General features: G+C 44.5%; 1 protein-coding gene across 3 annotated transcripts in view; it reads right to left on the bottom strand.

The window, feature by feature from the left end:
• Nucleotides 1-27,582, bottom strand: part of LOC119168211 (uncharacterized) — a 500,388-nt gene that overhangs the window by 31,605 nt on the left and 441,201 nt on the right. For all 3 annotated transcript variants that reach the window (XM_075867474.1, XM_075867475.1, XM_075867476.1), the window contains 4 exons: nucleotides 15,840-16,034; nucleotides 2,369-2,527; nucleotides 1,604-1,690; nucleotides 975-1,116 (listed from right to left, as the gene is read on the bottom strand). In XM_075867474.1, the coding sequence (XP_075723589.1) occupies nucleotides 975-1,116; nucleotides 1,604-1,690; nucleotides 2,369-2,527; nucleotides 15,840-16,034 (583 nt within the window). The remainder of the gene's footprint in view (nucleotides 1-974; nucleotides 1,117-1,603; nucleotides 1,691-2,368; nucleotides 2,528-15,839; nucleotides 16,035-27,582) is intronic.

Raw genomic sequence — 27,582 nt, 5'->3', positions numbered from 1 at the left:
CGATGACGACGACGTGGCAGCAATGACTTCCGGTCGACTAACTTCCGCTCTTCGCGTTTTACGGACCCCGCGCGAGCGTAGCACTGTCCGGTGAACCGTCCTTGCCTGGACGCTGACTGGACGTGTGGTCCGAGCTCCATAAAATCGGAACAGCCGGACGTACAAAACACCACGAATGGGCTGTTTAGAATAAACGGGGCACGGTTGGACTTCCGCCTGGACGCGGAAATCACACACCGCATATGGCTTGGCGCCGCCGATGAAAAAACGCCCGCGCGAGCGTTGTGCACTTCAGACAGGCCACGTGACTGTATTGCAATGTAGTGAAATGGATGTGGCAGCATACTTGTTTAGCGCACTCGGCAGTTCTCCGTGAGTGACACGACATCTTGCGATAGTAACAATTCATGCCGATGAAATTTGTACGGCGGCTGCAGACATAACTTTTCTCATGTTTCTCTATATCAATCGCGTGTTGTGTGTGCCACGGCCACATTATCTCCAAAGACTTCTCAATCTCATCTGTCCATCGAACTCACTGTCTACACCCCTAGCTTGCCTTCTCTTGGTCTGTTTGACCAGCAGTTATCTCGCTTTCTCGCTACGAGCCCTGCTTATGCCCTTCTCATTATTAATTAAACACGGACAAATACTCCTTTGTTAATGAACGAGCAAGACGCGTTAATGTACATAACTGCGGTGTGCTACTTGTAGGATCGCCACGGATTAGTGTTAGTGTAAGTTCGATCGTCCCAGAAAAATGTAAATCACAGTTCAAATTTGCAAAAAAACCAACAAATATTTCCGTAAACCTAGACGCTGGGTTTACTTGAAATACACACGGGTATCTAACCCACATTCATCATATTAAAAAGAGCGTGAGAATTTTTCTATTTCGTAGACGTCGCTTCCATCTGCAGGCTTGCCGACGGCTGATTCGACACCGCTATCGGTCAACACAGCAATATACTCACCGGAAGGGTAGCCTCTTCTGTGCGTTGAACAGTGCAAGGATGACGTTGCCCAAAGCGGAGAGGCTGAGTGGGCCGCCTGCCTTGGTTCCTCGCTCGCAGCTGCCCAGGTCGAAAAGGTGCAACCGGCTGCGTCCTCCAGCCACTAGAGAGAGAGAGAGAGAGAGAGAGAGAGAGAGAGAGAGAGAGAGAGAGAGAGAGAGAGAGAGAGAGAGAGAGAGAGAGAGAGAGAGAGAGAGAGAGAGAGAGAGAGAGAGAGAGAGAGAGAGAGAGAGAGAGAGAGAGAGAGAGAGAGACGAATACATAATTAGCGACAAAAGAGCGGAGAGAATGGCCTAAAGTAGTCTTTCGTGATCTTTTGTGCCAGTGACCAGCAATGTCAAAATAACTTCATATGCTTCTGGTGAGAGCATGGGCTTTCCCCGCTGATCTCCCTATAGTGTTAGATAAGAGGTGATTGTGGACATACATTAAGATCTTACTCCAATGAACCAGTTCCTACACCACCGTGTCCTAGCATTGTCTCGCATGATTCCACAGTACGCGAAGCAGGCAACAGCTAGGAGATCACGTTAACAGAAGCTGAGGTATATAAAAGGTTGACGCTGCATGGGCAGGTAAGTGGCCCTCACCTCCACCTCGGCCGCTCTTGTCCACCCGGTACTGGTAGACGTGCAGAGTGAACAGGAAGTGGCGGTTCCGGCTCTCTGACTCGGACCCTGAGAGGAATCAGTGACTCAGTGCTGTATATCAGAGTGCATCTCGTAGTAAGCTCCCACGCTTTACTAGCAAATCGATATACCCCCCCCCCCGTCAGATATCAAGAGTGTATCTCCAGATAACAACGAACGCGAGGTTCTTGTCTCCATTCCCGATTATCGTGAAACGTTTTCTAGACGCAGGTCTCGGACCAAGAACAACAATCCTGTGTAAGCATATGCCTTAGTGATTCAAGGATGAAACCAAGTTAGAAATTATCCTCCGATTGGAACTTTGATATAGTGAACTGACGCATCGAGTAAGTAACAACATTTTTAACGCATCCACAGTGATTTGATTTGGTCACGCTATCTATGGTGACAGCCACTGATCATAGAGCGTCGTTCTTTCAAAGTTATTGGTTTTCTTTTCACACTTCCTAAACGTGTGAGACAGAACTTTCAAAGCAGCAAAAGCTTGAATTACCCATTTTTTAAGAACTGAAGTGCGAGCGAGTTTGCAGAAATTTATATTAAACACGTACGTAAAAACATTACTTTACTACGTTTGCGTGAAAGGTGCACATAATAAAAAGAACAAATTAATGGACAGAATGTAAGGTCAGGTTAGGTAATAATAATTTTGTTTTTCCAAGGCAACGGAGAATGCAATATAGATTTAAATGAACTGAGGCTCACTCTGATTGGCTGCCGCCGCAGCGGCCACAGCAGCGTCCAAAAGGAAGGCCGCCTTCTCGGCCGTTGGAGCGCGTAGCTCACTGTAGTTCATCAGCTTGGTGCCCAGGATGGGGTCGTCCCTCAGGTAAAGACCGGGGGCAGTGCCGGAACCCTCGGTGCCTGCGTTGCGCGAAGTGGACCAGACGATGAACAAATCAATCAATCAATCAATCAATCAATCAATCAATCAATCAATCAATCAATCAATCAATCAATCAATCAATCAATCAATCAATCAATCATTCAATCAATCAATCAATCAATCAATCAATCAATCAATCAATAAATCAATAAAATAATGATAATTTTACAACCAATATCTATGCATCTATCTGTCCATCCGTCCAACCGTCTGTCTGTCTGGCTAGCTAGCTGGCTAGCTAAATACTTGCTTAGTAAACCTTTATGCCACGAATTTCTTTATTCGTGCTTTCTTTTTTTTCCCTGCTTCACTTTGGAACACTGCATAGTCTCAATGTTTTTTCTTGGCAGTCAACTGCTTATCTGCACAAACCCGCCATTCTGCAAGCTCAAGCTCCTGTAAAGCGTGCTCTGTCCTTTGCAGTAAAGCGTTAGGAGAAGATATATACCTATATGTACCCTTCTCTTCTTTCTTTTTCGATTAGTGTCGGTGGATAGCGCCACCTTTGGCGGAGGGTGCAACAACTCGACATTTTGCACAGCCTCCGAAATAGTCGTGTATAGTTGAAGATCTCGAATAACTCTCGACCGACGCGCTCCTATTGGCCACAAGTAAGAGACACCGTGATGATGGATGGATGGATGGATGGATATGACTGTACCCTTTAGATCGGGTGGTGACTAGCGCCACCAAGCCGTAATACCTAATGAACCAAAAACTATATTTATTTTTTTTCCTTAAAAAGTGAGTTTGAGGATTCGTACTTTGCAGTGAAGAGTTTAATTTTCATTCGTGTCTTGACTTTAGCTACCAATCAGATAACCTCCTTCTGGTTAAGTCTACCCGCTTAAAGTTTATTTTGCCCTCCCGGTCCCTAAACCCCAGTGCTTTGAAAAACTCTGCGCCATCATCCTGAACTATAGGGTGAAGCCCTTTACAGAACATTATCAAGTGTTCGGCAGTTTCTTCTTCCTCTCCACACGCACTGCATACTGTGTCTACCCCTTCGTATTTGGCCTGATATGTCTTGGTTCGCAGTACTCCCGTCCTGGCCTCAAACAGTAGAGAACTACCCCGAGTATTATCATAGATTTTTTCCTTGGCAATTTCCTGCTTAAAAGTTCGATAGATCTCTAGTGCGGACTTCTTAATCATGCCCATTCTCCACATGTCAGTCTCCGTTTCCTTCACTTTCTTCTTCACCGATAGTTCTTTTTGGTTTGGCCACCTGCTGTTTTCTAAGTATTTACCAGTCAACTTCCTGGTTCGCTTCCTCCATTTTGTATCGACATTCTTCATGTACAAGTAGCTTAAAACCTTCCTAGCCCAACGCTCTTCCCCCATTTTTCTCAATCGTTTCTCAAATTTTATCTTGCTGCTAGCTTCCCTGCCCTCAAATGATGTCCATCCCATATCACCTTGTACTCCCTGATTTGGTGTATTCCCATGAGCTCCTAAAGCAAGCCTACCTATTCCACGTTGCTTAATTTCTAATCTTGCTTGAACTTCTGATCTCATGCACAAGACCGCATTGCCGAACGTCAGCCCAGGAACCATGACCCCTTTCCATATTCCTCTCACAACATCATACCTACTGTAATTCCACAGTGCCCTATTTTTCATGACTGCTGCATTCCTGTTACCTTTAGTCGTCACGTATATTTCGTGTTCCCTCAGATACTCGGTCTCATTGCTTATCCATACGCCCAGAAATTTGTATTTATCTGTTATCTCTAGCGTGACCTCCTGTATTCTAAGCTCACTACCTTCGTTGTCATTGAAAATCATGACTGCTGATTTTTCCTTACTGAATCTAAAATCTAACCTATATCCCTCATTACCGCAGATGTCCATCAATCTCTGCAAATCTTCCTTGTTGTTGGCCATTAGCACTATATCATCTGCGTACATTAATGCTGGTAGTGCCTGATCAATAAGTTTTCCTTGTTTGACTAAAGAGAGGTTGAAGCCCAGTCCACTTCCCTCTAATTTTGCCTCTAATCCTTGTAGGTACATCATGAATAATAACGGTGACAGGGGGCACCCCTGCCTAAGTCCCCGTTTTACCTCTGCAGGCTTGGATACCTGTTTTTCCCACTTTATAACTACCTTGTTACCTTTATAGATACCCTTTAAAAGATTAGTGACTACATGTTCCACGCCTAGTGTGTCCAGTATTCCCCACAATTCCTCTTGAACTACGCTATCGTACGCTCCCTTGATATCCAAAAATGCTAGCCACAGGGCCTGTGTTCCTTTTCTGCTATTTCGATGCACTGCGTCAGTGAGAACAGATTGTCTTCCAACCTCCTGTGTTTCCGAAACCCATTCTGCAGTTCCCCCAGCACCCCCTCATCCTCTATCCACGCCTGCAGTCTTTCCTTTATAATTTGCATCGCCAGCCTGTAGACCACTGATGTCACTGTTATAGGACGGTAGTTGTTTATGTCAGCTTTGTCCCACTTTCCTTTATAGATCATGCTCATCCTGCTAAGTTTCCATCCATTGGGAACTTCACCATCGATTATTATTTTGCTCACTGCCTCTCTCAAAGCCTGCTTAGACTTCGGACCTAATGTCTTTATCAGCCTAATTGGAATACCATCTGGGCCTGTTGATGTACTACCAGGAACCCTTTTCTCAGCCCTTTCCCACTCTTGTTGTGAAAATGGAGCCATTGCACCACTTGATTCGTCCTTGTCTATTGTGGTGCATAAAGTACTTCTTTGTTGAAATTTTTCTGTCACCCTTGTTCTTATATATTCAATAGCTTCGTCCCCTTCTAGCCTAGCACCTTGGGCTGTTGTTATAAAACTCTGCTCTAGGCTCGTCTCATTTCTTAGGGAGTTTAGATGGTTCCAAAATTTCGCAGCTGCCTTTCTATCTTTTTTATGTACTTCTGCCAGCCACTGAGCTCCCTTCCTTCTAATCTTTTCATTGATCAGAAGGGATGCATCCCTTCTACAGCTTAGAAAGGTTGCCCATTTTCTTTCAACATCATATGTCGGTTCACCCCGCTGCTTAGCATGTCTGTGTTCCCTAGAGGCTTCCTGACGTTTTGCTATGGCTCTCTTAACTTCCTCATCCCACCAACTTTTGGGTTTGTGTCTTCTTTTCCAGGGTGATTTGTCACGCGTCTTAGCAAGCTCTAGCTCAAGGAGTCTAATTAGATTCGTGTATGTCCACAGTGTCTTGTTATCCTCTGGATTATTTTCTCAATTTGTTTAGTGGCTATTTCAATTTGCCTTTCTGTATAAAAATTTTCCTGTAGTTGCTCATCTTGTCTCCTTCCCACTTTCACTGCTCTTCCAAAACTTAGCTTGATACGTTTGTGATCGCTACCCAGACTTCTGGAGCCACCTTCATCTATGTGCATTCCCCTGAGCTTATCATACATCCTATGTGACATCAGTGCATAATCTATCGTCGACTGAAGCCTTCCTACCTCCCATGTTATTTGCCCTTCACACTTCTCGGTACTGTTGCAAATTATCAAATCAAGCCTTTCACACATATCCATGATCATTTTGCCTGTCGGGTCGGTATACCCATCTATATCTTCTATGTGCGCATTCATGTCTCCTAGTATAATTATCTCGCACTCTCTTCCTAACTCCTGAATGTCCTTTGATATACACTCTACCATTGCCTGGTTCTCCTCTCTGGCCTTTGCTCCCGTCCACAAGTACACGAAACCAAGGAGTGTCATTTGACCTGCCACTTTCCCTTTTAGCCATAAATGTTCCTTGCACTCCTGCTTGACCCTTTGCCAGTCTGTACTTTTATGAATGAATGCCCCAATACCACCCCCCTTTCTGCTGCCTTCTGTTCTGTTACAATATTCCCACGCGTAGTCCGGATTGTTTGGAGGTTGTTCCATGTCCCTGAGATGTGTTTCTACAAAACCGTATACCATCGGCCTCTCTTCCCTTAGCTGTTCTTCTATCTCTTCCCACTTCAGCCTGTTCCTACCACCCTGCATGTTAATATACCCTATGTCTGAATTAACTCGGCGCTCGTGGCTACGTCTATTTATGCCCCGGACTCTACCTATCTTATATATTGGTGCCACTTTGGAATCGTATCTGTCCATACCACCTGTCGAAGAGTCTCCCTGGTTGTTTTCCTCGTTACTAGCTATCCTGCACCCCGAAGGGCTCGCTTGCCCCCCAAAAAAGCTACTGCGCGTCCTGCAAGTCGCCAACCCACCTCATGACCTAGCCGCCCATCGAAGTGAATTCTGTCTCGTTGACCCCCCCCCCCCCCCCACCTATGCACCTCTTTGTTTATTTCCACCACCTCAAAGCTTTTCTCTCGACTCATCCGCCATATAGTGTCGATAGTGTCGGTTGCGAGCGCCACCACACGGCGCTTGCTCAAAACTGAAGGAGGGCCGACTCCACTTGGAGCACGAGTAATTTGTCAGGCACCTTAATAAAGAATACAATATCCCAGTATTCTAGTAAACAAGGACGGCGGACATCTTCAAAGTTGCAGTTCATCGACTTGACCAGCTCGCAATAAGCGTTCCATTAGTCAACACTGAAGCATGGGTAGAAAACACATGAATAATTACATATTCAGAATGCGTTGTTAGAGGCTGAAACACAGAGCAAGTGTTGCACTTGTCTTATTTATGCACTCTACTGGTACTTCAAACATTTGAGAATCCCTTGTCCCAATCGCTACTTCACCACCTTCTCGTGAGCTTAGCTCTATTCAGCAACGAACATCTCGTACGAGATTACACTGTCACACTCTTTGACCTTACGTCTTCAGTAAAGGGCATGACACATGATATGATGTTGGCGAATCAGGGGCCGATTTTTAACCAAAACGGAGTTACCAGCCCTGGGACCACGGAAACAAATCCAATAGAGACAAAATGACGGCATAAACACACGTGCACACAGAAAAGGCCTGCGAGCCTACGGAGCTAGCGGGGTCAAGGACCCCTGTTTTTCCCGCCTCATTCGTTCTCTAAAAGAGCTAATACTGCGCCCGAAGGAGCGTTGCTCGTGAAACGAAAAGGAAAAACGAAACGTGGCAAGGCGTAGGGTGAGGAGTGAAAAAAAAAAAGAACGCATTTAAGGCGAGCATGCACCGAAGGTGGTGCCGTGAGAAGAATGAGGAAATCGACCGTGTTACGACGAGAGGAGGAAGAGGAATAAGGAAGAAAGAAGGAGCTGCTAGAGTTGAAGCCCAGATAGGAGGGTGTGGACTCTACATGCGTCCTCTCCTCGCTATCCCGTCGGAACAACTGCGGGTAGTTTCCCTCTCGAAGTGCCCCTAAACTTCCACTCTCTACCCTTTTTTCCCCATAGTCGATATACACGCATTTTCGCTTGCACCCTTTTCCCTCTCCGTATGTAACCGCTCCCGAGGCTAATGCGTGCGGATCTGGTACTGGAAGGGAAGCAATGTTAACCAGCCAGCTGGCATGATTGATTGACTTAATTGATATGTTGAACACAAAACATATGATCGGAGGCAAAGTCAAAAGCCATTCAAGGACGGCTCGAGGGAATCCATCCTCCTACTGGCAAATACGCCAGTGAGTAAGGAACATGTAGTTTGCTTAAATTGTTGGACACTTTGGACAATCATCATTAAAAACACAGCATTACGATGTACTTTAGCGAAACCAATAAATTCATAATGCATGATCAGCGGTTTTCCTACACTGAACGTACATCGCATCTACATGATACACCAGCACAACACTTCGTTTCAGCTATATCATAGTAATAGTGGCATCTTTAGGAATTATATGCAAACAATAGAAAGACCTAGAAATAAATACTCGGCCAGAGAGAACCCGTACAAGTCCGACAAGTTTACTTAACAAATATTGATTTGTTTTTTATACTAGTATACTTAAACGAGTGCGTGCTACCCTACACGGGTGAAGTAATAATAATTAGTCGTTGGGGCTTCACGCTCCCAAAACCACGAAATGGTTATGAGAGACGCCATAGTGAAAGGCTCAACAAATTTCGACCATATGGGGTTCCTTTACGTGCACTTGAATAAAAGTACACCGATCTCAAGCTTTTTCGCCTCCATCGAAATTGAGACCGCAGCGGCCGGGATTCAAACCTGCAACCTGTGAGTCAGCAGTAGATGACCATAACCATGGCGGGTCAGTGGGGAAACGAATAAGGGATCTTCAAATAGGAAGGCGAACATGTTCCTTACAGACTTGTTAGTGGATACCGGACTGCACAACCCCCTGTTTTGGACAGCCAGGTATATATATATATATATATATATATATATATATATATATATATATATATATATATATATATATATATATATATATATATATATATATATATATATATATATATAATGTGTTTACGCATATACTGACAGTAGAAAAGGAAGGTGTGCGTATAAACAGTACATGCCTGTGTGAACTGCTCCAAGAAAACTGTGTATTGGCATGATATTTGAACTGGTTTCAGTGTGCTATTATGTTCTTTTTTTGGATTGTTCACTTTTGGGTACCGTTTTGTATTATTTTTTTTTCTCTGCAGAACGTCGTAATATGGAGTAGCCGAGGCGATATTAACCTCAACCTCTACACAGCAAAACAGTCAGAACAGAACAGAACAGAACAGAACAGAACAGAACGGAACAGAACAGAACAGAACAGAACAGAACAGAGGCTGTAGTTCTATCAGTAATCGAGCTGCTAGCTGAACTTAAGCTCGCACGAAGAGAAGGTATAGACCATGGCTGTAGCTCAAGCAAAAAAAAAAAAGCCTTCGATGGAGAGCGGATGCTTTTCAACAAGCATACTCCTTAAGCCTCGATCTACTTGTTAATGTACACCTACATGACTTCATGCAGTAGAAGGTACACTGTGCAATAAGCCCACTAGAGGGCTTTCGTCTCCGAGTCGTCTTCTGGTAAGGCATTAGGGAGAGTGCGAGTTTTTTGCATTCTACCCAGCGCAAGCCATTGCTGTCTTGCACTAACACGGCTATAATTGTTGGCGAAGGTTCTGATGTGGTGACCATTTCTGTAATTGAAGGTAACTATAGCAGTAACCACATACTATTCCGCTATAGTATTCACCGCTGATATACCATTCAATCATTTCTATTCTTTCCTTTAATTGTCGCAACGTTCCTTCACTCTTTTTTTCTTGTCGCTTATCTCTTTAAACAATCAGAGCAACCGCGCTAGCACTAAATCAATCCAAGAACTTCGTCAGAGACTCAGCATTTCGTTATAGAGAGGTTTCCGGTGCAATACGTTGCGCAAGTTTGTGAAACAACGGAGGCCCTTCTTTCGAGAGAAAAAAGGAACAGTGCGTTATGCCGCTCCAGATGCTTTTAATTAGGTACTTTGGGAACGTCAGCCGATATAGCGCTTTGCCGATAAATAAATAAAAAGATACAAAGTGAACACGCAGCAGAGATTTTGTTTTGTCACTAACACGATAAAGAAACGGCAAGACGAGCGCTCAAAAAAAAAAAAAATCTCCAGCAAGTGGGTTAACATCGAAGAACGTGTCAAAACTCATAAAATGAAGAGATTGCGAAACGGAACAATTGAAATAAATTCGCCATAAAACGCAAGCTTTGTGGAATACGGCCGCAATATTCGTATTTGGCAAAGTGCCACGCCATCTAAATAGCCGTATAGCGGCCGCCACAGCAAACGTTATGCAACGATATTCCGTACCATACGCTCGCACGTTTCGATATTTCACGTATGGCAAAAAGAAAATTTCGGACGTCGCTTTTTTTTTGCTCGTTGGATTCCGAGTCTCTGAGTCCTATTGTGCACCTATGGCGCAACTCAATGTTTCCAACTCCCCCATTTTGCACAAACATAAGCCCAGCTTTTTCTCGGGCCCTGTAGCAAATCGTGCAAAATAGCTGCGCTAGGCTGCTCACGTTCACGGACCGTTGTTTTAGGAGGCGTCGAGGCACATTTGCAGCGCGTATCATTGCGACATCGCGAGGTTGCGAGAAGAGATTCGGATTATGGGGACGGCTAGAGCGGGAAAGCGGGATGCCGCCAAACCGGCTGTTGCCTATCGGCTATCTGGCTAGAACTCGCTTGCGAACACCTTGGCTAGAACCAAAGCATTCGGACCGGCTGTAAAAGAGCAATCGGGCCTGTTGGCTTTTGAAAAAAAAAAGCAGAGGCGTTTTGTAACAAATGCAACTATGTGGGCGAGCGAACGTCACCGCTAGCTACGCAAGCATTTGAGCCGGTATAGTCTTTATGGTGGTAGAATCAGTGGTACTTCAAAAAAGTGAAGATAAGAAAAAAAAGAATGAAGAAATAATCAATAAAAAGGTATGAAAGATTCAAGAAAATGACTAAAAAAGTAAAAGGCAAGATTGAACGAAGAACGAAAAAGGGTAAGAAAGAGTTGAGAAAGTCGATTCTCAGGAGTTTCATGTAGAATGGTTATTTCGCAATCCTATCAAGAAATACGACTATGTTGCAGTTTGGGAAGAATCAATGATGGTCAGTTTAGAAGGGCTATCATCCTTTTTTTTTTCTAATCCCGAAGTGCTGTTCTTTTTCTTTCACTCGTCTCTCAATCCATTGTTCGACCAAGCCTAGATTTCTCCAAATTTCTATCATTCGTATTGTTTTGCATTGCGGCCCAATACTTACGGCAGTTCTTCTGAAATCTAACCGGCGTATAACGCATTTTGTGGTGCGACGGCTGCGGTAAATTGGCTTAGTGAAACGGAAACACGGGTACGCCTGTAGTACTGATGGAACAATATAAAAAAAAAAGTAAAGACAAGTGCAGTTTTTTTGAAAAATGGAGACTTGGGCCCGCGTAGTTGCACGAATACAGTTAGACGGTCCGTGGACTAGGTTCATCGGTTCGGAAACAGCTCATGGAAAAGGTACTGGCCTTGCGAGAATGCCGATGTTGTTTTTCTACTCGAAAATTTGATACACTTAGGAGGCCACCTTTTTGCAAATATTGGAGCCAGCAGCCGAAGGAATGTTCCCCGTACGTTCGCAGGGTGTTGTGAATATTGTTTTATGCTTTCTATTTCTGACCTTTCTTGTGTACAGGGTTCGTCAGCGAAAAAAGTTTTTTTTTCTTCAAAAACTCAATTTATTTGGTTTTACCAATACTCCACAAACTGCAGAGCGTTATTATCATCTGAATTGAATTCTACAGACAAATGTGAACCAAACTTGCCGGGTTTGACGTCTATGAATTTGACTGAGCAAGTCCATTGGACTCAACAAGATATGCATGCACTTCGGACCTAATAGCTTATTCTTTTTATGCAAGTGCGAAGCCGACCAGTGGCAGAATATTTACATAATTAGTCACACGTCGACTAACAGTTATCCCTAAATCTAAGACAAACAACACAATTCCTCATTTTATTTCTTGGAATGTAATAATGAGTGCCCTGGAATTTATGCCACACGATTTTGACATGCTTCTGGCAGTACATCATAATTCGTGATAAAGCGAAAGTGGTTGGCAAGTCCATTACTTTCATTTTGTACAACCGCAATTCATAGAACGACTAATGGTCTGCTTGTGCGGAGGAGTGAACATTAGGTAACCTCGTCCACAGGCGGTGCAACTGCAGGCATCCTTCCATACATTCAGCAAAACAGGCAAATACACTTTTGTGAAGTAGCTAAACGGAATGCTTGTGAGGTTGCAATATTGAAGATTAGTTGAGTTACCAGGTATTTTTTGTTTGTGTTGGTCCTGAATCCATAACTGACCGGAGCAACATCCCCACAACATACTATTTTAACATGTCAGTTCCTATTCTAATTCAGTTCTGATCAATACTTGCACTGTATCTTATATTAAAAATGTGTAAGATATCCACAGTTACTCAAATAATAAAGCTGGGATAGCCATTTTCTTGTATCCTTACGCAGTGCCAACCTTGTTCTCTGGTATTCTTATGCATATAAGTTATGTGTTCAATGATGTACTTTGTATTGATTGAAGATAAATGAAGTCTTTCATTTTGTAACGGACTTTTTATTTATGTTCGGGATGAATGTAGCGTGTTTGTAGATTAAATGAGAACGCCAGCTTAGCATCAGCCTCTGTTATTACTATCAGTACGTGGGCCTTGATGAAGTCGGGCAAAGCTTTAGGACTAGCGCACAGTAATGCCAAGATACAAATGAGAGCTAAATCGCTCGTTGCGAAACAACTACGGTGACGGTGAGAAGCAAACGGAGAAGACGTTTTTCAAGAAAACAAGGACTTGAATAGCCGAATTTATTCGAGGCCTGCGACAACGTATGTGACGTAGAAGTGCGCTTTTCTAGTCAAAAAACCTATAATGTTTAAAGAAGAAATGAAGTATCAACCTGTGATCCGAAACATATAAATTACAGCTCATGAAGCAATCGTCGTCATTGGAACTAGCGGTTCTTTACTATCACCTTGGAATTACTGAGCCCAATGGTCTGATATATTGAGATATGAGAAGGGCAAGCTGCCCTGAAATAGCTTAGCTTTCATATGGATGGCAGAATAAACTACTCTGTTGTCGCGAATAAAAAAAAAAAAAGCAAGGGTATATTTTGAAACGCTAGGTTATACAGCGAGAGCACCAGCAGAATGCCTTGGCGATTGCAACAATGTTCGGTAATTACTGGTTCCATAGAACTTGTCGCAACTGCAGGGGTCGTGTCGAAATAGTGCGAAGAATTGTCCAGACTTGTTTCGAAATGAGACGCGTGCTGCGTAGACATGTCGCGACCAAACCGTGTACGTAGTATCTGCAGCTAAACCTTTTTTTTTTACTTTATTTGGTACTCACTCGATATGAAAACGGGTGGCTGTATTTTTTACTTCCGAATCAGATACAAAAAACTGCTTGGCGAGGCATTTTCGCTTTGCTGACGTGAAATGTATTTGCCGATACCGCCGCCTCACGTGCGAAAATGAATGCTGTCTGCCACGTGAACCTCGAAAGAATGTTTAGTGCTGCTTGTGCTAGGTGGCGTATGGGCTAAAATTACTCGCGAATAGCACCGTTCGACAGGAATGCCCCCACGTCGACACTTTGTGGCGCATCTCTATCCTGACGACTAGGGTCCATGATCACGATCATGAAGTAGTTACCCGTGTTAACATACACCTGAATACATAACACGGTGAATCGCACGCGAAGATGCCGTCAACAAACACATAATTAACACTGATACACGATATACACTCACCCAAAGCGTCATCATTTGATGAGAGAAACGCCAAGGTACGCACTCTTAAGTCATAGGGTAACTTACACTGTATGATGATCATCACACGGAGCTTCGTAACGCTATAGGGACGGAGTTAGTGTAGCTTGAGCCACGAACGTGTCTTCTAGGTTTTTTTCTAGGCCTTATCTGCGTGATGCAGTTTGTATCCAGGTTGCTTGAAGGCAGATGACTCAACTAGGAGATGCTAGATGGTTTTTACGTTCACTTTCAGTGCGGAGTAGTTTGCTTTTCCCGTTCGGTTGTCTCGTTGCCCGTACTCGAGGTCTTCAGCTTGCCGTCATCATTGTGCAATGAGCGGTTGAACGAGCTGTTGCTTTCTTTTCCGTGGAAGCTGTGTGAAGTGAGGTTTACCAAGTTTATGAGGCACATGCCAGTTCATGGTGATGATGGTTCTTCGGCCCGGCGTGAACAAGGAATGGTTTTATAGACATAGATTTTTGGTGTTGTCAGGTACGACTTACGAAGCCTGGAGACGCCACGCCCTCATTACTCTTTCTTGAGACCTGGTTTAGACCAATCGACGAGCTGCGTGCTGCTCCACGTCACCGATCGCCGAGTTGACGTCACTGCGCGTGGATGGAAGTTGGTCAGGCGTAGGAAAGATGCGCGAGTTTGTTTGGTGGTTGTAAAAAAAAGTCGGAGCCTGTTAACTGGCCCTTTAAGTGAGTCTGCGCAATTTTTCTATGAAGCGTTGGTCTTCGTGGGTTTTACCTATTTTTGCCGACCTATGCGGGTCACAACGGACTCAGTCAGTGGCTATCCTTCATTCAGTCATAGCGAGAGAGAATCTCGTTCGGGCAGAAAGATTAAAAGTTGAGCTAGTTGGTGACAGTGTTTGAATTTTTTTTTAGTTGGAGCAGTATACCTTGTCCGGGAAAATACACGTGGTCTGTTTCTTTTTTGTTTCAAGACGCAATGCTGGCAGTTGTTTCTTTAACGGTTTTCGTTTGCTTTAACGAGGCCACGTGGGTTGGAGGGGTGTAGCTATCTTTTTTTTCCTTTAATTTTATGTGGTTTTAATAAACATTAATTTGCGAGGTAGGACTGTAGTGCGCACGGGAACAATGAAAACCTATAACAACGACAGCACGTGTTTCATTACGAACTCGTAGTGGGCGCAAAACGAAGAATTATATTGTAATGCGCGCTTTGCAACTTTTCTGGCAGTAGGCATTCAAGAATATTTGAAATGACCCACGGTACGTTAACAGACGTTCTTTTATTTGCATTAGGTTGTCCACCCTGAAGCGAGGCCAGGCTATAGCGACTGAGAAGGTGGTGTGATTGGGGCCCGGTTACGTCATCAGCTTCCTACACTTGAAGGCGAACCTAAAGTGTTCTCCAAGTTTTTGAGGACGATAATATTCCTTGGGATACTTTAATGGAGATATTTTTGTCTGTCTGTCTGTCCCACAAAACAATTCAGCCACCCGGCCAAAGTTTAAACACTTACTCAACGCCATGCCATCATGACCTGGTGTCTGCGTTCACACTTGTGGGCGCTGTCGACCAGAAAGGCAAATATCATCCATACCTGAGTCACTACATCGAAACGTATTAGTGTGTTCTTTTAATATAAAACGCACAGACACGTAACTCTAAAGAGCGTAGTGTTAATTACGCTGCGCTGACAATGATGAACAAAAATGTAAGTGTTTCCTACGCTTTGCTAACACGACACGGTGCTGCCACCTACCAGTGGCTCCGCGTTCTACACAAGCTCCTGTTTCCTGACATTACAGTAAGATGGCGTCCATATCTCACACAGCACCTCCATACCGAAGGCTATAGTGCAAAATAACAAAAACAAAAACGCCGACCAAGGTGAAATACACAAAACTTAAAAAGACGTTTCGTTTTGTTATTTTGGACTATGTTGGTCCCCGACCAGACGGGATTCCGTCGGACTCTAGACGACCGAAGACTATCGTTCGACATTTGCAGCGGGGCACGCAGATCTGCGGCCATCTTTCGTCCCACTTTTCGTTAGAGTCGCGACTCGCGAGAGGTGTTCACGAGATGTCCGATATGCATGCGTACCGTTGGCCTGTTCGGCGAGCAGGTCTCTCAGGTGTTCCGAGCGTCCGGCCACCTGCACGGCCGAGACGCGCACCGAGAAACGGGCACCGGTGCGCTGCTTGTGTTCGTCGATGAGGCGGAAGAGCCAGGACACCGCGCACGGGATGGCTCCCAGCTCTTGGCTCGAACCGCTGCCCAGCATCGTCCACGTCTTGCCTGCGAAACGGAGACACAAGATGAGTTCATCTACCCCATAGTAAAAGAAGAAAATATGCTAAAAAAGCACTATAAAGGTGTGCATCCCTTTACCAACAACAGCAAAACTATAGTCGGATACAACCTATGAATGAATGGAAAACTTCGTTAATTGTCCGGAGGACTAATGGCCCGGGGTCAGGTCTTCCCCCTCCCCACCCCGTGCAGGAAGCGATGGCCTTGTTGAAGAGTATGCGGACCGGGATCGACTTACGGGATACATTGAACTGACCGAGGCGTTCTACTTGGCCCCGGCGATGCTATCCTACGTCTAGCGGATATTTATGCAGAGCCCAAGCATTTGCCTGGCGACAGCTGCAAACGAATACTTATCATAATCCACTGCTATGTCACCAAATATACCCCGAGATCTATAGCACCAACATCTGTAAGGTCTGCCAGAAAGACACAGCTATACGCTAACTCACATGCTTTGGCAATGCGAGGCTAAAGCGAAACGTATTAGTCCCGATGTTCTTTCGTTGAAGTGGGAAGCCTATCCGCGGAGCTCCAAGCTTGCCGACCAACTCTGGGCAGCCCAGCAGGCCGGTGAAGCGGCCGAGAGGCAAGGCCTTCGCGTCCCAGCCTATACAGTCGGCTAAAACTTTAGATAATTAAGGCAACTTCACCCGACTGGTGCCGAGGCTGAGGGAAGTGTGCAACATTCTTTGTTTCTCTTCAGGTTTCGTTTTTCACTTTTCTATTCACTGCTTGCTCCCTTTTCGAACTTTTCCGTGTCTTTCTCCTCATTTATATTTCCTTCCCTTTCCTCTTTCAATTGTGATATGTGGTTCGTGTTGTCGTGTTTTCCAAGCCAGAACACCATTGCTCGCACTCAATATAATTATCAAGGCGCTCAATAACGAAAGGAAGATGAATTTTGTAAGGTGCGAGCGTGCAATCACTATGACTACAGCTGGCTATGCAATGCGTGGTTTTTTTCTGCGTTATGCCAAGCATGGATTTGCCTAGTGAATTTGCCTAGTCTTCCTACTTGCGGGTGGCGAATCGCACTTGTGGTTTTGTTTATTGCCGTGTTTCGATCTTGTTTCGATTGAAAGAATGGTCCCTTCTGAACTTCGTGACTTGATTTGAAATGGCAAGCATAAAAGGTTAAAAAAGTGAAGTGCAACTGCTCAAAATTTGCTGGTTGTCATTTCACGAAAAAGCAACTTCAGGTCACGCGAAACCAACCGGAACCAAAAGTACGGAGATTAGACAAATTTGTGAACTGTATACTCATCATTCCCAAGCTCGCTGAAGCGCCGTGCGTTGTAGCTCTTATAGACCCTATGGCCAGAGTTTTATTTATATTGTACTTATGGGAAACTCTATGCTGTACGTGACTATAATGGAAATGGCACGGTAATTCTTTTCGGTGTGTCCCTATACTCTCTTTTTAGAGTAACGCGACTCTTCAGACGGAGTCATAGACGGGGCAAGTTGGGAGCATCAGAAAAGAGTCGCACATACTCCTTTTCTTTTTCTAGTGTGCAGCAGTTGAAAATGCATAAAATGAAATGAAATCAGTATTGCGCACTATTGTCGATCGAAACAAGGTAGAAGATGCGTACGACTTACGATAAAAGCCTGGTAGGCAATGATCCACAAACGACTCTCCTCGTGTGTGGACCAATGAAGAGCTCGTTTTTACGTGATGTCAAGTGAACAGACCGCTATACAGGCACGAAAATGTGCCGAAAGGGTTGCAAACGACAGGAAGAAGTAACTGGCTCGTTCTCTGTATTTTCAGCAGTTGTTTAAATGGCTTTCAATATTCACCAGCAATATCAGTTTTACGCGCTTTATTTACAAGAGCTGCAGCTTTATTTTAGAGATTGTAACTATTCTATTTACTTTTCATAACCGTGAATACGTTCAACATAGAAAGTCCGGCGAGAAAGGAATCAAAGAGCGAATATTATTTGAAAATTATTTTGAAGCTTGAATATACACACAAACCCGCTTATTAGATACACTCAGTAACCAACTATATTATGGTAAATAAATAATACTACTAATAATTGTAGGAGTCTTATGTCCGAAAAGCCCGATACGAATATGAGAGACGCTGTAGTGAATATAATAATAATAATAATAATAATAATAATAATAATAATAATAATAATAATAATAATAATAATAATAATAATAATAATAATAATAATAATAATAATAATAATAATAATAATAATAATAATAATAATAATAATATGAATAATAATATGAATAATACATCTGAGATTTTACATCCCAAAAGTATGATATAATTATGAAGCACGCTGTAGTGGAGAGCTACCGAAATTTCGACCATGTATGGTTTTGAAACGTGCTTCTAAATCTAACCACAGGGGCCACTAACATTCGATTTCCATCACAAATGCAGTCGGCACGGCCGGGATTTGATCCCACGACCAGCGGGTCATCACCTGAGCACTCTAATCACTAGAACATCGCTGGGCGGTCTGTGGTAAGTTGAGTAGCTAGATTAAACAGGTAGATGAAAACGAAGCTACAGTTTTCTTTTGTTTCATTTGGCGGCACATCCTTGCCAACAAAGAGTATCGCGGAAAGAGGCACAGCGATGTCCCGTTGTGTGAAAGGATGCGGAGGCCACAAGTTTTCTTGTTTTTCGTGTTTCTATTGATTTCTTGTTTTCTTTTTTAAAATATCTCTTGTTTCTTGTTGTAAAAATATTTCTTTTTTCTTTTTTTAAAAAGTGTCTTTCAGAAAGACATCTTTCTGTTTTATTTAATTATAAAATAAACTCTTAACTGAGAAAGTGTAGCCACCACCATCACAAGACTTTACGAAAGGCTTATCTAAACTTCCTGCTTGAACGTGCGATATATAACACATTGCATTCAAAAAGAAAGGAAACTGGAGCAACCTTAGCAACGAAACGGCATTATTTACTCGCTGCCAACCGACTCGTTTTTCAACCGCCTCGCTAAGTGTCGAAGCGCACTAAGATTTTTTGCGAAGGAGGCCCCTTTAACGCTAAGCCTGCTTCCTCTTCATGAAAAGCTTCCACACTCTCCCATCCCTGATACCTCTTCTCCCCTTTTTCCACTGTACCCCTTCCTACACCGAAGAGAGATCGAACGAACCGCGAATAACGTGGCGTACAAGAAAAAAAGGAATGCCCGAATAAGAAAACCGCCACCTTTGTTTCATATCTTTTTCTTTCCTTCGTTAACCCCCTTTTCTTGGCTCCAACCTTTTCCTGGATCCCTCCCCCCACCCTTTCACACTTTCTCCCACTTTCAGGGTCACGTGAGGAACTCTGCTCTCTCCCACTATTTTTTTCTTGTTGTCCGGGAGTTACTCAATACCGTTCGCTAGATAAGCCCCGCATCAGCACGTTTTCTCGCCGGCGACGACGCCCCATTTCGAACGGGGATAAATCACCCCCCCCCCCCCCAGTAAAGAAACACGAAGCGACGAACGAAAGTGGCGAAAAGAGAAGTAGTGGTCCAAGCGTAAAAGCATCGTCTGGAGTGCGCGCGAGCGTGCGCCTCCAGTGGGGAGCGTTTTCGCCGGAAGGTGGCGCAAGAGAAGCGCGCGCACGTCACCGCTAAGCGGCCGCGAAGAAAACGGAAGGGGTGTATCTCCGGCTACGTGCGGGTAAATTGTAACGCCAAGAGAGCGAATCGTATACCGAGGTTCAGTAAGCAACAATGACACACACACAAAAAAAAACAGGAAATTCTCCCAGACGTTTGCACGCGTACTACTGCAGTGTTCTTTAGGAATGGCGAATATTGTAAATGTACTGAGTTTTATATTTTTTTTGTATTATTATCAGCCAGTATGTCTTAGCGCCTGTCGTCATCTGCCTCTCACATGCGTACGTCTTTTGTAGCGCCAAAAGCATCGTGTTATGTATAATCACTACCTCGCCCAAACAAGTTCTCTTTAAGCATGCTTGGCTACATGATTCTTATGATTCCATATTTACGTAGGATATCTTGCGAAATCTTAAATGTTGCTGTTGTAGTGCCACCCTTAAGAGACAGTTTGCAAGTGACTTATGATCGGATGTGACATCTTAGGGAACTTTTGTGTCATGTGTGGACATTCCTTTATGAGAACATATGTGTTTTGTAAGTTTTCCCGTTCAGAGGAAACTTTTTATGTTGAAAAAGCGGGACTGAGTGCACGAGTGTTTGAGAGTTGTAGTATGTGACTTACACTTTTTCGACTGTTCTCTACTGTGCGACGGCATCTGTCACTCAGGAGAAGCTAAGAAGCCGGCGCCACGCACCGACTCCAGCCTCTCCTTATGTGCATTTAATAGAGAAAATTGTGGAGTTTTATGCGCCAAAACTGCGATGTTATTGGGAGACAACAATAAGGTTGACAGCATGCAGTTGTTTATAGCGCGCCATCGCGTAGGTTCGCAGTTGAAGTCGACTCCACTTCCGTTCCCGCTCCTGGTGGGATCAAACTACCGAATTTGTGGCACACCAGCGCAACTGAATAGCAGCGCTCAACTGCGCCACCTATTCGCAACTCCAGAACGCTCCGCGTGCTATCAACACTGGTCGAAAAAAACAAAGATAGCAGCGTCTAACAGGGTGGAGCCCTTTTGGCAAACTGCATCAGACTTACTCCAAGTTGAAGAACCTGTACAGCGAGCCCGAGATTTTGGAATGCAGCGGCTAATGTGTAGCGGGACTCTCGGAAAGGTGCTAGCACATTTGCGTTGCTACAGTGCTACATGCAAGAACTTAACAGTTTTCAAGGTAACTACGCTGCGAGTCGTGCTGCCGATTGCATGTATCCCATTGAGTTCCGTTGTCCCGTTAAAATCTGAATACGCATGCCGTTCATATGATTACAGAACGGTGCTATGCTTGGGCTGGTGTATCTTGAGATAAGGTAAACCGTAGTTACGGTTGTAATAAGAGTGCTCCTTTCTTTTTCGTTCGGCGATCCATATCATTAGGTTTCTAATAAAGTCGTGTGCTTCCCAACACTCGTGTTGGCCGTAGTTGACATTGAAAGCAGATATATGCACGCACACAACGCACGCTACGAATGCACGGACATGATATATATACGCATGCATACACACAAGAAACGCACGCGCGTACGCGCACGCGTTTGTGTTTATATATGCACACATTCGAAACCGAAAGTTTTCGGGAGGAAGGATTGCAGCAGTTTGAGACGAGAATGGCTTGCACAAGAAACTGCGCAGAAAGCAAGCATATGCGAAAAATAGTCGCACGCGTAACACATCTGATTTTCTAAAGCGCTTGCCTATATAAACGAAACAATACTCCGTGCTTAGAGGTGCCCAAATATTGATAAAAATGCACGCACGCTAAGTAATGGTGTACACAACAAGGATAAATAAGTCGTCGCGAGCGAATCGATTGAAAAAAAAACTACCGTAGTGATTGATTGATTTGTGGGGTTTAACGTCCCAAAACCACCATATGATTATGAGACACACCATAGGGGAGGGCTCCGGAAATTTCGACGAGCTGGGGTTCTTTAACGTGCACCCAAATCTGAGCACATGGGCCTACAGCATTTCCGCCTCCATCGGAAATGCAGCCACCGCAGCCGGGATTCGAGCCCGCGACCTGCGGGTCAGCAGCCGAGTACCTTAGCCACTAAACCACCGCGGCGGGGCAACTACCGTAGTGTCCGTCACCATCTTTCCAAAGCGCAAGTTTCTGAATTGCGCCGTTCTCTGTCGCGCATCGTCTGCATCCTTCGGGAAGTGATAGAACGATACGTTAATTTTCATCTCTCTACCACGGTGTCACACATTGCGGCACACTTCAATGGTCTTTGGACATCGCTTTTTTTTTTTTTGGGGGGGGGGGGGCTCATGTGTTCGGCATGACGAAAATAAAGGAACTGTGCAGCCGCTTTTAAGCGTGCGCAACGTGGTAACATATCTTCTTTCAGAATTGACCCTGTTCACGGCCGGGCTAGACTGCACCTGCACGCGCTTCTTTAGAAGGGAGCGCGCCGGTGCAGTCTAGCCCGGCCGTGCCCTGTTAGCGCCGTTTCCAGGCACGGTCGCTAGGTGGTGAGCGCTCACTTGGTGTCACGAATTACGTTGGAACGCAGTGTCGTGCAGAGAGAAAAAGAGAGAGGGAGAAAAAGCGTAACTGCCAGACAGGGAGGCTATCTAGAATATTTCCGCTTTGCTATTCTGCACTGGGAAAGGGGTAATGTAGACCGATTTGATTGATTGATGATTGATTTGTGGGGTTTAACGTCCCAAAACTACCATATGATTATGAGAGACGCCGTAGTGGAGGGCTCCGGAAATTTTCACCACCTGGGGTTCTTTAACGTGCACCCAAATCTGAGCACATGGGGGTAATGTAGATCGAATCGAAAGGAGAGAAAAAGAAGAGGAATGGATAAAAAAATAGAAAATGCGCGCACACTCAAAGACGGGTGTCATGGTCGTTTGACGAGTCCGGTTGACCGCAGGAACTTCAGCAGGGCCTTCGTCTCTCTCTGGTCGGAAGCTTTGTAAGTTAGTCGGGGAAAACTTTTTTTTTGGCAGTGCATTGAAGCTATAGAACCGTAACGCATGCCCGCTAGCCAGCCAACAATTAGTACCTAATTTTGTAAACGATTTTCGCACCCACTGGCTCAAATACGTACTCCTTTGTTCGAACGTCAATGCCTTAGATGTTCATCAAACGCGAAAATGGACCAGTGTCCTGCATCAGCGACCACACGATTGGTAAAAAAAAAAATCATCTCGCGATGACGTCACCATACGACGTCGATCTGACGTCACAGATGCCGTAGTTTGTGACGTTACATGGTCATGCCATCGCATTACATCCTTGCTTGTCCAAAGGTCTGTTTGTTTGTTAGTTTCTCTATCGATACTGATAACCCTAGAAGGGTTCTTACAGAAATGGATAAACGATCAAATACAGTTTAAAGTGGGGCCGATCACGGAGGCGATGCAAAACAAGTCGAGGTGCCTGTAATCCCAAAGGCCGTGTAAAATCACATTAGATGCAGAAAACTTTGAGAGGGTTACGGGGCAGGACCAACATATCGACTTTTAAGAAAAAGAAAATAGTTTTCGACTTCGAGTCATCTTAGGTAAGTTCACGAGCGGGAGTTAATCTTATGAACTAAAACAATAACCACAAGTTCAAGGTGAAACGAAATTACTTTCACTTTACAAAAATTTCTTTTCTTGCATATATTAGTATCCATCGTGCTTTCCTCGCTTGTTTTACTGGTTGTTTTATTAAACACTCCAACGGCTTCTAACATTCGCATCTTTAGGTCAAATGAAAACATACAAAATTTAAATGAGGCTCTATTTTACGCTTACGTTGAACAGTTGGACGTAGAGGTTATCGCTGCGTGATGTACGTCCCTATGGAAAATACTTTCCAAGATTACTCTTAATGTCGAGCTTATGTGTACAACAGGCGTCTGGCATAACTGCTTTATATAAGCTGCTTTACAATAGATGTTCGCATAGGACATACGCGCATGCAACGTAGCGCCTATTATAGAAAGTAAAAGTAACAAAGAAAAAAAATCACTGTTATTATTGATTGATTGATTTGTGGGGTTTAACGTCCCAAAACCACCATATGATTATGAGAGACGCCGTAGTGGAGGGCTCCGGAAATTCACTGTTATTACTGAGTTGTGCCATCTAAAAAGTGCAGAAGTTTTTCTATTTCGAGAAAAGACAGCCATACACTCAGGTATTCCATGACGTAAGTTGGTTGGGGAAAAAGAAACTGGGGGTTGGTATTAGGCTTAGGGGGCGATATGCAGGATTTATAAAATGACCATGGGCCCTTTATCGGAGCATACGTTACGAAGCAAGCGTAACATGCTAAGGGCGGCACGCACAAAAAAAAAAAGGCAGAATATATATAACTTACGACTCAGAAGGAAACAGGCCCGGAGGAGCTCCTTGGAGGATAGTTTCTTTGATAGCCCTGTAACGCTCTCATGACATGCCAGCAAGAAAGGATTCTTCCAAAAGAGAGATTGCGAAGGTGAGGAAAAGAGGCTGGTCTGGAGGCCACGGGGCCTGGATTGGCTTGGCTTGTATCCGCATGCTTCGGTGGCCGCACCGAGGAAAGGCAGCAAATCATCGTGGCAGGGACCATGCGAGGTAGGTTGCCAGAGGGAATTCGGTCTTTGGGATTCTTTATGTTTTTTTTTGCTAGAGCAAAGCAGTACAGGTCAGGGGAAATGGGAGGCCACAGGTCACGCATGTAGGAAGATATATAATTGAAGGAAAATGTAAAAGGATGAAGGAAAGACGAAAAAAAAAAAGGTGGAACGAAAAACGGGAGAAACGAGGGGAAAAATACTGCGTAGTTCGAACGTGCATCATAGGGCCGATTGGAAATCCTCGGCATGCAAGAGGACAGGGGCGGAAGATGCGAGCAAAAGTGCCAGAGCGGACGACGCTATAGCACGTACGGAGTAGACGTACTACTGTACTGTGAGAGCCAAAAAGTGAAACAATTAAGAGAAAAAAAAAGCACCAAAGGTGGGTAGCTAATTAAGTGCCTGGGTAATTAATGAAACGGAACTCTTGCTCTTTTAAAAGCGGATGGCCAACATTAACCTGAAGCAGTCATCACAAGCCATCACTTACTTTTCCTACTACATTTCAACTACTACTACTGCTACTACTACAAATAATAATAATAATAATAATAATAATAATAATAATAATAATAATAATAATAATAATAATAATAATAATAATAATAATAATAATAATAATAATAGTAATAAACTTTCAGTCAGTTCAGAACCGTGAGAAGGGTCTGACAGTGGGCGTGTAACTTCCACTGCGGTGGAGCTGTGGCTATGGTGCTCGGCTGCAGGAAGAGCCAAAGGTCACGGGTTCGATCCCGGCGGCGGAGGTCGCATTTCGACGTAAGAAAAACGGTAGAGGCCCACGTTCTGTGAGATGTCAGCGCACACTAAAGAACACCAGATAGTCGCCATTTATGGAGCCCTGCACTACGGCGTCTCTCATTGTCATTAGGGTGGTTTTGGGACGTGAAACACCCGACATTATTGCTCTGACTTACTTGAGATGAAGCCAAGCCAGGGCTAGCTGAAAGACTATCAGCTCCACTGTGACTCCGCCTTGCGCGCATTTTTCCTTTTTTTTTTCGCGCCGTCTATATACTGTTCAGCTTTGGTGCAACTCGGCTGGCACAGACGTGCCAGTGTTAAGTAGCAGTGTTGTATACGACAGTTTTACCAAACGAAGTCGCTTGGTACTTGACTGTCCAAGGCAGATCACACATAGACAGCCATTGTGCTTTTTAAAAAAATAGATTTGACAAAAAAATATGGGAAGGTAGACTACATTAGAGCCGGCAATCCTGACATCATGGTATTAATCTCCGAGATACTAAAATTAAGAAGAATAAACGAAGAAAGAATAATGGGAGGCGCTGCGTACATACGCACACTATAGGGCTTATAACGTATGAGCACAGTCTATGGGCATAGTCCTGTTCATACAGCGTGATAACATTGCGGATAGAGTCCGTACAGATAATGGTAATCAGTGATAAGAACTAAAGATTGTATTATTCGCGAACTCTAGGGTAACAGCCCCTAGGCCTCCTTGCTGCTGAATTATTTCGATGAGGCCGTTCTGCGCAAAATACGGTTATTCAGAATGCGCGCACGGCTGCTCCTGGATGTAACGGCATTGACTGCCAAAGTTTACCACGACCCGGAAGGCCTAAGGCACATGTCGAGGCAAGAGAGCGGCGAGAAGGAGAGGAAAAGGGAAGATGTAGGAAGAATGGATGGAAAGGACGTCGGGAGATTCATCCGGGCCTGGGTCTGGGCCTGAGCCACGGTCATCGAGGCCATCTGGGTTCCTTTGCGGAGGCCGCCTAGCTAGCGTCGTCGTAGCCTCCTTCCCCAAATCTATACCGTTTCGTGCACGCGCCCATCTGCGAAGGTCATCCTTCATCGCGCCGCTGTGACCGCAAGATTTACCCTGCGGGCTACGCCGGCCAGGCGTCGACAGATGAGGCACCAGCACCCACTCCATAGGCTCTCACGTTTTCTGTTCCCCCGCTACCGTTTTTTTTTTCCATTGGGCCGTTGGAATCCCACTCGAAAGTATTGTCGCAGGGGGCGTCCTGATTCCTTAAAAATGTTCATGCACATTTTGTTCGGTGAGAGCCTTAGATGACTCATCAAACGCAAAACTGGCCGTCAGTGACGCTAAAAATTGTCATAACTTGATGGCGTTATAACGTTATTATCATAGAGTATCCTACAATTCTTACTAGAACGAACTCTGCCGCTAGTGTCAGTAGGAGCTGTAACGCAAAACACTTCAGCCCCCACGGGAATGATGGGTAGTACACAAATTTTCTTAGTGTTCATTCTTTAAGCTTCGTTTGACTTCGCATGGCCCCAAGCCGCTTTGTTGCCAGATGAAAATCAGCAAAGTTTCAGCAGATACACTTCACCACCTCAACCATTTAGTCTCACCAATAGAAATCAGTTTGGGAAGTTCGCAATGATCCATTATTTCATCCGAAACAAGCGTGAAAACACAAAGACAAGCGAAGCTGCAAATGCGATTCGAGGCCCCGCAAGTACGAAGACTAGGCAAATCTGCCTAGTCTTCGTGCTACCCATCATTCCCGTGATGGCTCGACGATTCCAGCACCAGTCCTCTCTCTAGTTACGTGTTTCGTTGGAGCAGTTGGTTAAACACGGTGAAAAGTAAAAACAGCGCAAACTTTAAGATACGAAGAACGAAGAAATAACAGACAGCGATCGTCCTGTCTGACAATTTATTCGTACTTCGTCTCTTCTAGTTCGCGCTGTTTTCACCTTTCAGCTCTCTCTAGGTAAATTTAAGAAACTCCGTGGTTATTATGACGCTAGAGATCGCCAAAACTTGTGACGTCGTCGTGTCGCCGCACACTGTTAGGTCAGATGATAATGCACTCACACAAATGCGTCGCTTGGTGAAAGGTGAACTGATCACGGAGGCCATGCAAAAACAAGTCAGCTGAGAAAAGCTTGCAATGCTTCCGATTTTGGAGGTAGTGCTGAACCATGGTAGGTGCACCTAGCTTTAAGAGGGAGTTTGGGGGAGGATCAGTACGTAGGCTTAAAAAAAAAAAAAAAGGAGATGAATTTCGCTTTCGGGTGGTCTGAGGAGAATGCGCAAGGAACCCTGCGAGCAGGGGTGGATCCAGTCACTCATTTTAGGGAGAGGGGGGGGGCGCTTGCGTGAAGTAACATCAGAGAGGGGGGCGTGTTCATCACTTTTTGTTTTTACTACTAGAAAAACCCCGTCATAGCATAAATATTGTTAATATGTGCTCACAGTCATTTCACTAATTTACCCTAATTGCTGATAGGAGACAGACTAAAAGCCCTGAAGTGAGGGGTGGGGGTGCTGACACAGACAGTAGGGGGGGGGGGGAGAGTGATTGCCCTTATCACCCCCTCTGGATCTGCCACTGCCTGCGAG

This window comes from Rhipicephalus microplus, chromosome 6 (assembly GCF_043290135.1).
Source record: "Rhipicephalus microplus isolate Deutch F79 chromosome 6, USDA_Rmic, whole genome shotgun sequence".
In the NCBI taxonomy this organism is placed as follows: domain Eukaryota; kingdom Metazoa; phylum Arthropoda; class Arachnida; order Ixodida; family Ixodidae; genus Rhipicephalus; species Rhipicephalus microplus.
This window is presented reverse-complemented; position numbering and strand designations above follow the sequence as displayed.